Source organism: Apus apus, chromosome 13 (genome assembly GCF_020740795.1).
Source record: "Apus apus isolate bApuApu2 chromosome 13, bApuApu2.pri.cur, whole genome shotgun sequence".
Classification (NCBI taxonomy): Eukaryota; Metazoa; Chordata; class Aves; order Apodiformes; family Apodidae; genus Apus; species Apus apus.
The window spans coordinates 11,750,688-11,765,616 of record NC_067294.1 but is presented as its reverse complement, the minus strand read 5'-3'; the positions used below and the strand labels follow the sequence as shown (position 1 = coordinate 11,765,616).

At 40.2% G+C, this 14,929-nt stretch overlaps 1 protein-coding gene across 1 annotated transcript in view; it reads left to right on the top strand.

Moving 5' to 3' along the window:
- The window catches only part of ATP10B (ATPase phospholipid transporting 10B (putative)), a 49,186-nt gene extending 37,545 nt beyond the window's left edge, over window positions 1-11,641 (top strand). Inside the window, exons 15-22 of the mRNA XM_051631563.1 lie at window positions 1,969-2,281; window positions 3,441-3,517; window positions 4,053-4,178; window positions 5,521-5,721; window positions 7,120-7,200; window positions 7,310-7,414; window positions 7,864-8,051; window positions 11,146-11,641. Of these exons, the coding sequence (XP_051487523.1) occupies window positions 1,969-2,281; window positions 3,441-3,517; window positions 4,053-4,178; window positions 5,521-5,721; window positions 7,120-7,200; window positions 7,310-7,414; window positions 7,864-8,051; window positions 11,146-11,641 (1,587 nt within the window). The remainder of the gene's footprint in view (window positions 1-1,968; window positions 2,282-3,440; window positions 3,518-4,052; window positions 4,179-5,520; window positions 5,722-7,119; window positions 7,201-7,309; window positions 7,415-7,863; window positions 8,052-11,145) is intronic.
- Window positions 11,642-14,929: the final 3,288 nt, after the last annotated feature.

The window sequence follows — 14,929 nt, the reverse complement described above, 5'->3', positions numbered from 1 at the left end:
GAGAGAAACCTTTCCATTGGTAGACAGGATGCTGAGGAGGGAATGCAGGGCTTCTTTCTGCAACTAGGCAAGTCACTTGTTTTGGTTGCCTCAGTTCATCTCCCCACAGCAGAGCGGTTACCAGTACAAGCTTGCTTTTCTCTGTAAAGCTGTTGTGAGGATTAATTACATACAGTTAAAATACTGACTGGTTTTCTTGTGATAGGCAATTGTACAGAGCAGCTAGATGGCCTACTTTCTAACTGCTTTTGCCTGCAGTTAGTAGCTTTCCAAACAAGAATAAAATCCTATGCAAATGTCTCTCTCTTTTAGTGTCACAGAAATAGGGAAACATGTGAAAACGATACGGAATTTGGCACGGAATGCATTCCTTGCTTCAATGTGTAATTTCATTTGATACACATATCTGCTTTAACGGAAGGCAGAATGAGTATATTTAGGATGGAAATTAGAAGATGGTTTCTGTTAGAGGAGTGATGCTGCAGGCAGGACTGCTCTAGCTACATAGACATAGGCATGTGCATTTACCTGTAGCACCCTAGATGGCCCTTGACCTAGGCTCAGATGCGACTGCACACTTACAGATGCTTGTGTGAATACGGGTGGCCCAGTGGAAGCTGCTCCACAAAAGGATTTAGCTCCCTCCCTTTCAAATTGAGGCCGGAGGACCCAGGTTCTGAAAATGTCTCCCAGAGGCAGCAGAGGGGGAAAACAAACATTACATACAAAGTGCTTCTGCTTTCACAGTGACCTATTAACTTTGTCAAAGTTAGCCCTTAAACTGACTTCAGTGGGAAGGGACTCTCTTCCCACCCCTAAACCCAGCTGCTTATTCAAACACTGGAAATTAAATATCTTCCAGGGATTAAGCAACACAAGTAAGTTGTTTGGGAGATTTATTTAAAGAGCCAAGCCAAACCAGGAATTCCCACTACAATTTTTGGTTGGTTCTCAGAAAGGTGATGCTGCTTCAATATTTTTTAGAGGTTTTCGGTGTGCAGGCTGTATGCAGCTTTTTATTAGATGTCAGAGGTACATTTGATTGCAGAACCTCCCACTTAAGTGTAATTTAAATCTTGCAAACATCCTACACATGTACCTTATGCAACATAAAGTGAAAATAACATTTTGGAACTGAATCATTACTCAATAAAGCTGACAGAAAAGGGAGTGATTAGCTCTTCAGGTATTCAGTGCCATGCCACTGAAGGAGGACTTTTAGTGCTAAGAGGCAGCAAAATAACTTTCAGATCATGCTGGGTTTTCACTGTTAGTGGTGAACCAATTTAGATCTCTATGGAAAAGATACAAGTGCTCCTCTATAATCTGTTTGTATTTGATACTAAGTAAATTCCAGTTGCTTGCAACTGAAAGGGAACTTTGGTCCAAAAGGAGGTAAGTTTCATGAGGGAAAGACGTTGGTGTTTGAGGCACAGTGCTGGGCAATATGAAGCTTTATTTCTGTCCAGGTGACACACACCTGATTAGTGACCTAGAAAAGACCTAGAAAAAACTGTCAAAGTTACTATTTCTGAAAATCTGAACCTGTTGTTTCTCTGCTGCAGTTTATTTCTGAGGGAAGCACATGCTGCAACATCTCACATCATCCAGATAAAAAATAAATTATTTTTTTAATCTCCTTTAAAAAAAATATTTTTTTTTGTACTCTCAGAACTGCAAATACAAATATGTCTTCCTGATGTGAAGATTCTTTTCTTTTACAACAATCTCTTATTGCTATCAAGCAGCTGATAAGATGTGCAGTGTTTTCACTGAAGGATTTGATGACATCATTGAAATAATCTAGAGTCTGATGAATCAGTGCATTTCTCAGTCAGTTTCCCCTAATGTTTATCTGATAGGCTTAAACCTACTGGCATGATTATACAGACATAAGCTTTGTAAGGTGCTGTGCTGTAAAGGGAGATGGAGATAACTATTGCTAGAACCACTTCTGTTTTCTCACAGGAAACTTGTGAATCTCTCCTGAATTTAACCTTGGAAGAGGTGAGGAAGAATTCTGAGGTTGAACAACCACCTAGGAGACTTTTTGGCATCATCCCAACATGTTTCTCAGCCTCTGAGGCCCCCAGTTCTGAGTTCGGGCTGGTGATTGACGGACGGACACTGAACATCATCTTCCAGGGGGGCCTGGAGGAGAAGTTCCTGGCGCTGACCAAGCACTGCCGCTCCGTGCTCTGCTGCTGTTCCACCCCTCTCCAGAAGAGCATGGTGGTCAAGCTTGTCCGCAGGCAGCTTCAAGTGATGACCCTGTCAATAGGTACCTCCACTCTGAATCTCATCAGAGAAAGGGGGAAGCAGGTTCTTTCCTGATGAGCTATGGAAAAGTATGGAATGTGTTGTATGAACTGTTTCTTGTTTCTTTCGGATAGATACAGGGAGGAAATAGCACTGAATGGTCTTTCCTGATCAACATTCATACAAAAGTCCTTCTTCAGCTCTCAGAGAGCAAATCTGGCCCCCATTTACACAAGATGAAGGCACTACAAAGTCAGACTCTGCCAGCAGTCCCATCCATGCACAGCGACACAAACATTGTGTACACATTCCCTCAAGTAGGCCCTCTCTTTGGGCCCTCTCTTTTCCTACCACATTTTCCCAGCTTGTGGAAACAGTGTTATCCCCAGAATGAGATTAAGCACTGACTCCTTTGCTTTTTACATCCCAATAATGCTTTGAGTTTCCTGCTCTCCTTTTGATACGTTATCGCACTAAAAATCCTTGCAGAATTGATTTTTGTTACTTTAAAATTTAAAAATACATCTCTGTGGGCCAAACAGAAAAGAGTAAATCTGATGTATTTTAAAATTTCTTTCTTTGCCTTAAAGTTCAAAGCACAAGCTTTCAGCCCTCTGCTTCATTTAGTTTGCTTTACCAGCTAGCTTAATTTAAAATCTCCCTGTTGCAGGGAACAGCCATGGCTGTTGCTTCCACCTGATTATGTATTTAATGTATTGCTGCAAGTTGAACTTGCAGCAGAACAACTCCTGAAATTAGCTTGTTACATTGTCAAGTGCAATCAAATTTTTTCTTATAATTTGGAGAATTCAGTGTAGTGGGGTGCTGCAGAGCATGTTGCTGAGCATCTGGAGTTCACCAAGCAGAACCACACAAAACAATGTAAATAGATGTAGATGGTGTCAGGATGTCCATGCCACCACCCAGCCAGTCCAAATGTCAGACTTAGTCCTGAAGTATCCCTGTCTCTGGGCAAGGAGAATGTTCCAACCAACATCAGAGCCTAGAGGTCATGATTGCTTGATGCTGAATATCAGTTACCCTAATTAAGATGCATGATAGAGCAGAATAGCCTTTATCAGCACAGGTGAGTGCTGGGGTTTTTTTGTTCTGATATAGGCACTTTGTATTAAGCACCCTTTCTTGCACCCTTATTGTTCCATCCTGCCATTCCATTCTAGGTGATGGTGCAAACGATGTAAGTATGATTCAGGCAGCAGATGTTGGAATTGGAATATCTGGACAAGAAGGCATGCAGGTATCCCATTTATTTCATTTCTTCTTTTGTCACATAATCCCCTGCTGCTTAATAAGTTTCATAGCAACTCTGTACTCTTGAGTGTCATCTTAGAGATGCAAGTTGGCATCATCACTGTTGTTAATTAATATGCAGTTCATAAATAGGGTCCATCCAAAAAAAGAGTGTTTTGAGCCAACAATTAGCACGCCTGGAGAAATGTGTGTTTGCTCAGAAGACTGGAAAATTAGCAGATGCCCATCCAGTGTTAGGTTAGCATCTGGTTTCTGGACCATCTCTGCTATAACATTTTCAGATTTTATTGATTTTAGTTCAGTGGGTTTTGCCCCTAATTCTTTCCCATACACCCCTCTTCCTCATTCTCCTAGGATGGAGAGTTCTGAAGTGATAGAAAGTTCCAACTATCTCCTCAAGTGGGTTTTTTTTCTTACAATATCCAATAGAAGGAGATAATTTCAGTGTCCACCTTAAAAAGTCATCATATCGGGTGGGAAAAAGGTGAATTGTAAACTAACTTCTATTCTTTTTTCCAAAGGCTGTGATGGCAAGTGACTTCGCAATATCCCGATTTAAGCATCTCAAAAAACTGCTTCTTGTCCATGGACACTGGTGTTATGCTCGCCTGGCTAAGATGGTGATTTATTTTTTCTACAAAAATGTGGTAAGCTTGTTAAAATTCTGGAAGTTCTCATCCTAGGAAAGGTTAAGTCCATGGCTGGGGAGGGAATTGGATTTGGTTTTGTAGTTATACTCTTTTTATGAAGCTACAGTTCCTGTTTCTTCACTTTGCAGGCATGTAGTGTGCTGCCTCTTTCTTAATAATGGGCTGCATGAAGCCTTGGGGCTATAAGGGCTCTAAATTTATCTTGAAACAGCATTATTCCAGAAGGAAAAAGGATTCAAGGCTTTGTAACTTCTATATGGTGGTTCAAGAAACTTTATTAATAATACCCATGAGCCTCCCAGTAAAATTTATGTAAGCAAGAGCAGATGAGTAGTGCTGGAACGTATAAGATGACTCTTCACTAATAAGTGGCTGCCTGTGAAACTTCTGAATTTTTGCATTTAATTTGGTAGTACTTTGCAAGTAATGATGCAGTCATATCTGGCATTTTTATTAAAAATTTAATGTATATGCAAATGAGCTGTGCATTGAAGAATAATGTAGAGTGGAAAAAGCTGATAGTAATACAGTTTCTACAAGACTGTGCAAACAAGTTCATTTGACATGAAATACACTGTGAGCATGAAAGGATATTAGAATTCAAAGTATCTGGTGGTTTTTTTAAACATGATTTTGAATAACGATTACTTCTTGTCAGTGTTAAAATTTGTAGTGGAAATGGAAACTTTTTTTCCCTTGATTGGGCACCCTTTCAGAGTTCAAAGGCTATTTATTTGCAAGGTGAAATAGCTCTCCAGACTGGGATGTGGTTGTTCTATTATCTCCCCAGTTCCATTAGGGAGCGGGAGGCCTTTGATTCCACACGGATAACCAGTTTGTAAAAAAAAAAAAAATCTGGTGCTTAGAGCTGTGAACAGTTTACTTAATCATTCTCTAGTATTTTCTTAAAGAAATCTAAAGGCTTTTAAAGAGATGTATCACAGTAGATGGGTGTGAAGTAGTCCCTAAAGATATATTGCTTTATGGAATAAAGTGCAGAGCTGTCTACTGACAGTGCCTTGAACCAAAATAACGTCTTCTTGGGAGACTGCTGAAAAACACTGTAAAACCTTGTAGATGGACGTATGAGAGACACAGACCATCTAGGCATTGCAAACTAAAGGGTCCAGATCAGCTGTAAAAGAGAACAGTGAGAGGGAAGGAAGAGGATGTAAAGGAGAGGCCACAGGAAATCTGCAACTTCTTGACTCCCACCATGTAAAGAGAAATGAAATCACATCAGGATGAGTGATGTGCTTCTATACATCACGTGTAGGAATGCGGGGAGCCAAAGTTCAGCTTCTAACAAGATGTTGTGTTTGCATTTGCATCTTCACAGAGCTATGTCAACCTGCTCTTCTGGTACCAGTTCTTCTGTGGGTTCTCAGGCAGCACAATGATAGATTACTGGCAGATGATTTTTTTCAATCTCTTCTTCACCTCCGTACCCCCTCTTCTCTTTGGCATCCTGGATAGAGATGTTTCTGCAGAAACACTTCTAGGTTTACCTGAGTTGTACAAGAATGGACAAAATTCAGAGGTATGTCTTGATGGCTGAAATAAGTGCTTGATAAGCCAAAGGGCCACAGGGTTTTTTGGTTTGTGAGGAAGAAGATAAGAGTTTCTGGGTTACTTGGAGCCAAATGATCCATTTATAGTTTCAACTTTACTGATGTCCATTAAAGTAAGATGTACTTGTAGCTGTCAGAAAAACCAGTAAGGAATATATATTTCAATTTGCTTCCTGAAAGTGAGGCTGGGTGCTTGGTCATAGGTGAAAGATGTACATGGGAAGCTTTCTTCTGCCATTAAATATATGGAGTGATCCAGCTAGGTTCCAGCATGCTGCACTATAATCAGTAAAGTGATGGGCTAGCGAATCAGCCCTGTGTTTGGTGTTTCTGATCTGAAGAGCTGATGATGAACCAAATGTGTGTATGGACATGCCAAATATATAGAAAATTTCTCAGTTAAGCCATACAGAGATACAGATATAACAGGATGGCAAATGACTGAGGGTAAAATACTTTAACTGGTACATGATTAAACTCTGCTCAGATTTGGTGGTACAGTCTTAACCTACTGAAGAAGAAAATATTGTAAAGATGACAGCAAAAAGTGAATTCAAAAATGAAGGCAAAAAGAAAATGCAAACTCTTAAATCAATAAGCAACCTGACATTTTTTTCTGCTCTCAGGAATACACCTGTTCATACACACAGGATTTTGTCAGGGTTCAGTGTCTAGGCTGGTCCAGGCATACATTGTTTATTTACTTCTTTTAGTGACATTTTGAAAAATCTGGGTAAGGGAGTGCAGAATGTGAGGACTTTCTGTAGGCCCCTTTCATTAGGAGCTCTTTGACCTCATGTACATGCAAAATACACGTTCTTTACCATTTTGAAGAGGTCATTGTTGTTGCTTAGGAATTTTGTCTGCATTGAAAGAAACAACAGGAGTCCAGCCTTCTGTCACTCCAACAACGCATCCCACTTCATGGGAGCTGTGGCCCCACAGGTCACTAGATAAGTTCAAATGTGACAAGTAGTCAAATTAAAATGGCACAAGGTAGACGTTTCAATGGAAGGAACCATAACAGGAAGGATTTTCTACTAATTCCTTCACTCTTTGGAGGAGCTCTGTTTGAAAAAGTATTTGAGGAATGAGTCCTTTGGCGTGGGATGGGAGGCTCAGTTTTTAAGACCCTTGGTTGACTATCTAAACTTCCTAAAGTCTGTCTTTAGTTATAAAAGTGAAAAATGCCTGTTCAGAGATAAGCCTTTTGTCTAAATCAGCTGTTCAAGAGGCATTTGCTCATGAAGACATACCAGTTAGCTATAACCAGGAGACTGAATAGTAGGAAAACAGCAATTCTGTCTGCCGGACAGCCTAGGAATATATGTCCCATCATAATGACTGTTATCTATAAACTCCTGCAGATATACAAGCTGTCAACTTTTATTATTACAATGGTGGATGCCTTCTATCAAAGCTTAATTTGCTTCTTTGTCCCCTATTTGGTAAGTAGCATGGTCATTAATTCCCTCATTTTCTTACCCGCCTTAAAAAATAGAAAAAATCACTTCTGAATAGTCAAGATTCATCACAGTCTGTCTGCCTGTTTTCTAGACATACAAGGACTCTGACATAGATGTGTTTTCCTTTGGGAACCCCATCAATACCATCTCCCTCCTGACCATTCTCTTGCACCAGGCTCTGGAAATGAAAACTTGGGTATGTGTTTGACCTGTCCTAGTCTCATGACTATTTTTCTTTCCTGAACACAGCATACTGTGTACACATGGCATTGTCTTTCAGAGTCATTTCCCTTGATTCTGCATCACAGAAAGTGCGTAGCAGGGGCACTGAGATTTCACGATGTGCCAGAATTGATAATTAACTTCAGGAAAACACCTCAATGTGCACAATGACAGAATTTGCTTCTGTTGTGCCTTTGGACAGAACGATTTGTACTCATCATATGAGGACATGTTTCTTAAAAAATGGTATTCAGTGTCACTGTTGCTTTGTGAGTTGATTTCCAGGTATTTCTCCTGCTGCACTTTCCAGTAGCATGGCTGTATTGGACATGTTCTTTCTAACCCTTCTCTGTACCCCCTGCCTTACACCTCGAGTCAGAGTCTCACAAGCATCACTGTCATCTTGTGCAATTCTGCTTACAGACCCTGTTCCACTGGATCACAATGATTGGCAGTGTGGTGTTTTACCTCGTCTTCTCCTTGATCTACAATGCCACCTGTGTGGTCTGCAACCCTCCCACCAACCCCTACTGGGTCATGGAGAAGCAGCTGTCAGACCCCACCTTCTACTTACTCTGCCTCATTACCCCAGTCATCGCGCTCTTGCCAAGGTTGGAATGATGCACTGTTGTCCTCGCAGATTGCATTTTGTGGATTTGTAGGCATTTAAGTGGAATAAAAATAATGATGCATATAGAATCATAGGGGTGGGAAGGGACCTCTGAAGATCAAGTTCAACTACCTTGCTGCAGCAGGAACACCTAGGGCAGGTCACACAGGAATGTCCAAACAGGTCCTGAAAGTCTCCAGAGAAGGAGACTCCACAAGCTCTCTGGGCAGCCTGTTCCAGTGCTCTGTAACCCTCACAGTAAAGGTTTTCTTCATGTTGAGGTGGAACTTCCTGTGTTGTAGCTTGATGCCCTTTCCCCTCATCCTATTACAGGGCACCACTGGAAAGAGATTGGCCCCTCCTTCTTGACACCCACCTGTCAGATCTTTATATACATTAATAAGATCCCTTCTGAGTCTTCTCTTCTCTAGACTAAACAGCCCCAGGTCTCTCAGCCTTTCCTCATATGACAGGTGTTCCAGATACGAGACATGTCAGCCACGGTGTTGCACAGGGACAGGTGGTCAGTCTGGAAGTCAGATGCCTGGGTTCAACTTTTTGGTTTATGAAGCATTAATTTATTCAGATGTATAAGCCCTGATAAGTCACTATATCTCTACTGATTTTGTTTTCCCATTAGGAAAGCTGACCTTTCTGGAGTGCTTCAAAGATTACTGGTACAAATCTGCTACGTAATTGTTCACTATTATAAACACAATATTGTAGAGCTGGTCAAGACTAGAAAGCAAGTTTTTGAAATATCCCTGTATGCTTTGAGAGTTACAAAATACATTCTGTTTCCTTAGTTATTATATATATTATATATATTTCCTTCCATTATTAACCCAAATTTAAGAACATATTTCTATATAAATTATTTTTCTGCATCCAGAATCTTAGTTTTACCCTGTGCAACAAATCAGGTCTCTTAAAGATATCTTTAAATGAGGCTGAATAATATTTGGAGAGGGATCATTATTTTGATAGGTTGTTGATAAAATCTGGTTTGAAAAATAGGACAATTTTGTTCTCATTTCTGTATATGGGAACCTTACTACTTCTGATGCTTAATATCTTAATCTTTCTTTAAGCAGATATGCTTTGTCTGAGTTGCACCACAATATTTTTATTTCTGCTTGGACAATGAAAAATATTGGGATTTTTTACTATCCTGCTAGTAACCTCATCCTAATTGTCACGAGGCACTGCAGCACACTGATATTGCAAGAATCAGGAAAATATTTGTGTCTGATTTTGTAAATGCTTTAAGGCATTAGAATCTGAGCCCTAACTTTGTCTAAAAAGGAACCTTTAAGGCTACATAATATCCATCTTCAAAGTATTATTATTTCCCCATTTGAGTTGAGATGCTATTGTGATTTCATGTTACATTATATAACTTCAGGTCAGGATAAACAATGCACAGTTCAGTAAGGTCTCATGCCTTCTAGGCAGGGCATCCTTTTCCAGTCTCTTTTGCTCCTGTGTGATACTTGTTTTCCTATCAGCCCTCATTCACCATGTCATTTTTGACCCTGAGCTTTCTACTGAGAGCTGCACCAAACACCTGGTTAGAGAACTCGGATCTCCAGCTTGGGAATTCAGCAAGGTCAAGCTCATTGCTGCCTCAGCAGGATACTGAGCTTACAGATTTGATTCTTGCTACCTTCAGAGTTGGAGAATTGCTGTTTCTTCATGTAGGTACCCCAGATTCTTTTCTACAGAGCCCTCAGTTCACAGAATATCCAACCCACAGTTTCTGCCACGACTTAGCTGGGTCAGCAAACCACAGCAGTGGTGAAACCAACCTGCGCTAAAATGCACTTAATTTTAAGTTTCAGTTGGTTCATCTCACCACGCTGCCTGCTCCTTATCTCCTTCAGAAACCAGCTGGATCCTTGAGATTCTGGTTTCTTTCTAAGAGGTTTCTTGGAGGATTCCAGCATAGGAGCTGGATATACTTCTTCAGCTGTGGAAGGCAGGCTGAGGGCTGCCAGGAAACCCTGCAGAGACACCACAGTAATTGAGTCTTATACTCTGCAGGGCTGTGGGACTTGCAGGAGCAAGTGAAAGCAGTTCATGAGACAGAAGACACAGTTCATAGAATGCCAGGTTGGAAGTTCTCCCCTTTTCTGTCCTCATGTCTGGTCTGCCTGCAAGTTGCACAGAAGACACAAAGGCGTACCTGAGGGCAAAGACAGAGGACAGCTCTGTGAGTCAGACCCGGGCTTTCTGTAGTTGTGCTCTCAGCTGCCCAACCATAACTAGCAACTGTCTGGGTCCCAAACTGGAGATGCTGTAGGACTGAAGAGGCTGAGCACAGGCACACCAAATGTGTGCTCATCCACTCCTACTTCTGCAGATGAGCCTCGGAAATCCATTGCCTTTAAAGCCCTTTCTGTACTTGGTCTAGCCTGTTGGACTTTTGATCTTTTATTTATGCATACATTTAGCAGCAGGATGTGAAGACAGCAGCTTTATTAAGGCAATTTCAGAGTCCCCATGTTTGTTTTAAAATGCATATTGAGACCATGTATGTGAAAGTTGAATCCTACTAGAAAGAAGCTTTGAAAGAGATTCTTGTTTTCAGACAAAACTGATATGACATGCAGAGAGAGAGGATTGTGCTCTTTTACTGCATGTAACAGACAGCTGTACAAGTTCTCTGTCCTGCAAAGAGTGGGTAGGAGACTTTCCTGAGCAAATCCACAAGCTGAAGTTTTTTAATTTCTGGTTTTATGTTACATACCAAATTAAGATCCTTTCTTTGGCTTTTTTAGCATTATAAATATAATCTCAGTCTCCTCAAACACTGCATTTCTTGGTGAGCTTCTGTGTATCTGTCTTGCACTGTTCAGCTATCAAATGGTTCTATTATAATTTATTTAGTATTTATATACATGTAGTTGACTCTGTACAGGTCAAGGTAAGTTACATGCATTAAGATTCAGGAGTCAACTTTCATCTACCAGGTATAAAGTATCTACCAGCTACTTTTAGAACGATGGAAAATTATCCACTGGATTTTGTTATGTGATGCAGATTAAGGAAGGAACCCCCTGGTAAAACAGTCCATTCTCTTCCTCTTTCATCAGGTTCTTTATTTTTACTCTACGAGGAACCTTTGGAGCAACTCTGATTCTGAAAGCACAGCAACTAGATAAGCTTCCCAGAGGGCAACAGGATCTTGAAATCCAGAAATTGAGATCCAGAAAGCAAACTCCTTCTGGTGCTCCTGTAGCATCACCTGCATCTAATGATGACCTTGAGCAAAACATCAGCCACTTATGTGTGTCACCGTTTCTACATCCAGCAGCAGCAGTGTCTCATGGGGACACAGAAAGTCAGGGACTTTCTGCCTCTGAAGTGAATCCTCTCAGCAAACTGACACTTGAAGAGGGCTACTATTTCTTCAATAGGTGGGCAGAGGAAGACTCTACTGCTACAGACCCTTCAGCAGAACCTTTATCTGGCCATTACCCCAGCAGAGTAACAACTCCTGGGCAGGACAGTGGCAAAGTGACTAAAGACAATGCTGAGAGGTTGAACCACGGAAGCCATCGGCGATCTGTCAGTGCAGTGACACTGTGAAGAAACATCCAGAAACAGGATCCACTGCCCATCTGGAGGAGGATACCAGAGGAAAATAAAAAGTCTATTTATACTTGACCCTGCTGCTCACTACTAAAAGAGAAAGAGGCGTGTGCAGTTACAAGCCTGCTGGATTAGTGCAATAACATCTCTAACGTGCAACTTTTTCAAAGTGCATATATAGTTTGGGTTTGCCATTACATGACTTCTTGATCTTCCTGGGTTTGTCTCATGGCACAGGAGCATTACACAGTTGCTGAGAAATGTGCAATTACTTTCTTTCATCAAGGAATATTTTTATTTCAAAGTAATAAGGAATAATTGTACTAGTGTTATGATGCTATTGACGTAATAGACAGAGAAACCATCCTATATGAAGCCAAGTCTTAGAGCAACACGTCCCACTCTAGCTTTTATTATAAAAGTCTTAAAAACACCTTGCTAACTTAAAAATTACAGTTCTACTTGGAAAAAAAAAAGTTACCTCCTGATAATAAAAAGGTATTTTCAGAATAGCAGCCTCAGAAAGAGATTAGAGAATGTTCCAGTTTTTAATGTATGGATTTTATACATATCAAAATATCAGACCTGTAGTCTGTTTTCCCTGAGCAGTAAGCTCAGTATTTTTATGCAGGCAGTGGTTTGTCCTGATATTGTTAAGAGAAGGACAAACGAGTTTATGAAGTAGAAGAATGCAAATACTGAACTCCAAGAACTGACAGGCTAACTCAGGGATAAGTGGAGTCTACTTCTTCATACCTACAAAAGCAGATAGATATAACAAGTCACATTCAAGGATTTATGTTCTAGAGTGCTAAAGTGCTTTTTCATCTAGAAATTCAGTTTCTTCATTCCATTCCTTATAGTATTATATAGTGTTGCTGCATTCAATCAAGTATAAATCATTCTCCTTCCCACATGTAGTAGTTGATGGAGATCTCAGTAATGGAGATTCTGACAAGCAATGTATGAAGGTCACTAATCACATTGCAGTAAGTATACAGTGTAAAATGACCAAAATATGCATAATAGGTTCATCCTTTTCAGTATCTCAGAGCAAAAAGATGCAAGAAAAAAACCATAAAATGCCACTGTCATAACTACCTATTGCAATGCAATGAAAGGTGACTTTGCTATTTCTTATAGAAATGTTTGCTGGTTACACCATTTCCCAAGTTTTTCTTCACAATGAGGTTTGAAATCTTAATTGTGTTTTAAATTCAAGCCATCTGTGCTTTTGTACCACCAATTCTGATTGAAGTAGGGTTTTTTGCCTTTTTTATACATGTTATATTATTTTAGCTATTTGCTACCTATCACTGTGTGTTAAGTCTGTTTTATGACCTACGTAGCAAATACTAATTGAACTTCTGTATGTTATAATTACTGTAACTAGAGCCTTCAAGATATCACTTTAAAGCAACTCAAGGAAAACTGTCACTGGGATTTCTAGAGAAATTCACTGAATTTCTGGAGCAGGAACACACACAGAAGTGTAATTGTTAAAGTATTAATTGTCAGCTGTAAAATAATTCAGAAAGATTTTTAGCATGATGTATAAAATGAAGGAAATTAGGCATAGCTGAGATTCTTGTTAATGGAGTGTGAGATTGCTCAAATGTTTGCTCACTAGCTGGGAATGGACCTTGGGTGACAAGATTTTACAATTCACAGCCATGTTTTTACATTAAACAGTCCATTTCCTTTGAACTTAAAGAAGATGCCAATTTCTTATATATTTTATTAGAAAATGTGAAGTGTTTTTATAGCAATAAATGTAACATGGTCATGACTTGGTGTGTTGTTGAGAGGACAAAAACAAGCAGAGGAGTGGTTCTCCTTTTGTCATCCATGAGTGGCAAACTCATCTTTTCAGCAGCCACTCCTCTATCTAGTTGGCCGCTCTCTCGGAACACTTACCGTGAAATGTTTGTAGCAAATTTATCTGAATGTGCAAGAGGACTGAGCATATATGGGAAAGGGCTGGTTATGTTTAAGCAAATCTTGAAAACCTGTAGAGGTTCCTGAATTCAAAGCCCAAAATTAATTTCATGTTTTCTCATTGCAGCTTCTGCAAAATTGTTCAATCGTGCTTTTTGCCCCAGCAGCTGGGCTTTGGTTCAGAACTGGTACTCAGTCAAGGGAGGGTCCTCTGAAGAAGGGAATTAAGGAAGAACTGCTTATGATCCTTCTTTCAGGATCCTTCCTCCATAGCAAGAGTCCCTGCTATGTTAGGGGATGAAAGAAATGGAAGACAGTCCCTCTCTAGTAGCTTCTAGGCTGAAAACAGTTACTTCAGTTAAAGGAAGTAAAGAATCCAAATTTGCATGGCTGCCTTAAACAATTCTACAGCTAGACCTACAATCTGTTGGTTCTGTTGGTCAGCAGTTGATAACAAAATGGTCATTTTCCTGGAGAGTTTTCAGCATAGAGGAAAAGCATTGCTGGTCCTTGAGGAGAGAGAAAGCTGAAACAACCAGAACCAAAATGCAGCATCTGATGAGAAGTGGCCTCTGCATCCCAGCTGGCTTCACAGCTTTATAAAACTCTCCCCTGATACTTCTCCTCCTGGGTGACAATGCTCCCGTTTCTCCTCCAAAGCCATAGCAGTATTCACTGCTAAACAATGTGATCCTTTCTGTGCTCCTGGGTAAGCAGTGATTATCAACTATCTCATGTTAAAAAGATGGTGAACAGGCACTTGCTTTGATCATGAAGTAAATTAGCTGAGACTGTCAGTCCCTTTGGGAAGTAGGATCTAGAATTTTTTATTTTAAAAGCAAGCCTAGAGTAAGAAAGCAAACCCTCCAATTAATTTATTTGCAAGAGGGAAAGTATTATTTACTAAATGTGTTATTTAGACCTAACTGGATTACTAAGATAGCTTATTTTATAATACTGTCAAGATATGTTTAATTAGGTCTAATGTGACTGCTTCACAACAGAAGAGGTGTCTCACTTTTTAATGTATCTTCGGGTGATACATTAGCATTCAGCATTTCATAGACACAGGTTTCTGCAAAGTTACTGCCTACTTTTTTTTTGTCTATGATACAATGATGATAATGATACTGCATATGCAGCAACAGTGCTTTGATCTGTAGGGAACTATCCCTAGGTGACAAGCTGAAGGTGAGGTGTGGTACAAGGTGAGCAGGAGCTGACTCACCAGGTCGATCAGCTGAGTAGCAGATGCAGTCCCAGGCTGCTTGCAATGGTCCATGAAGGGCCATCTTCATGCTCTCAGCAGAGGCACGTTGTTCAGGTTTGACTAATACAAGGTGCAGG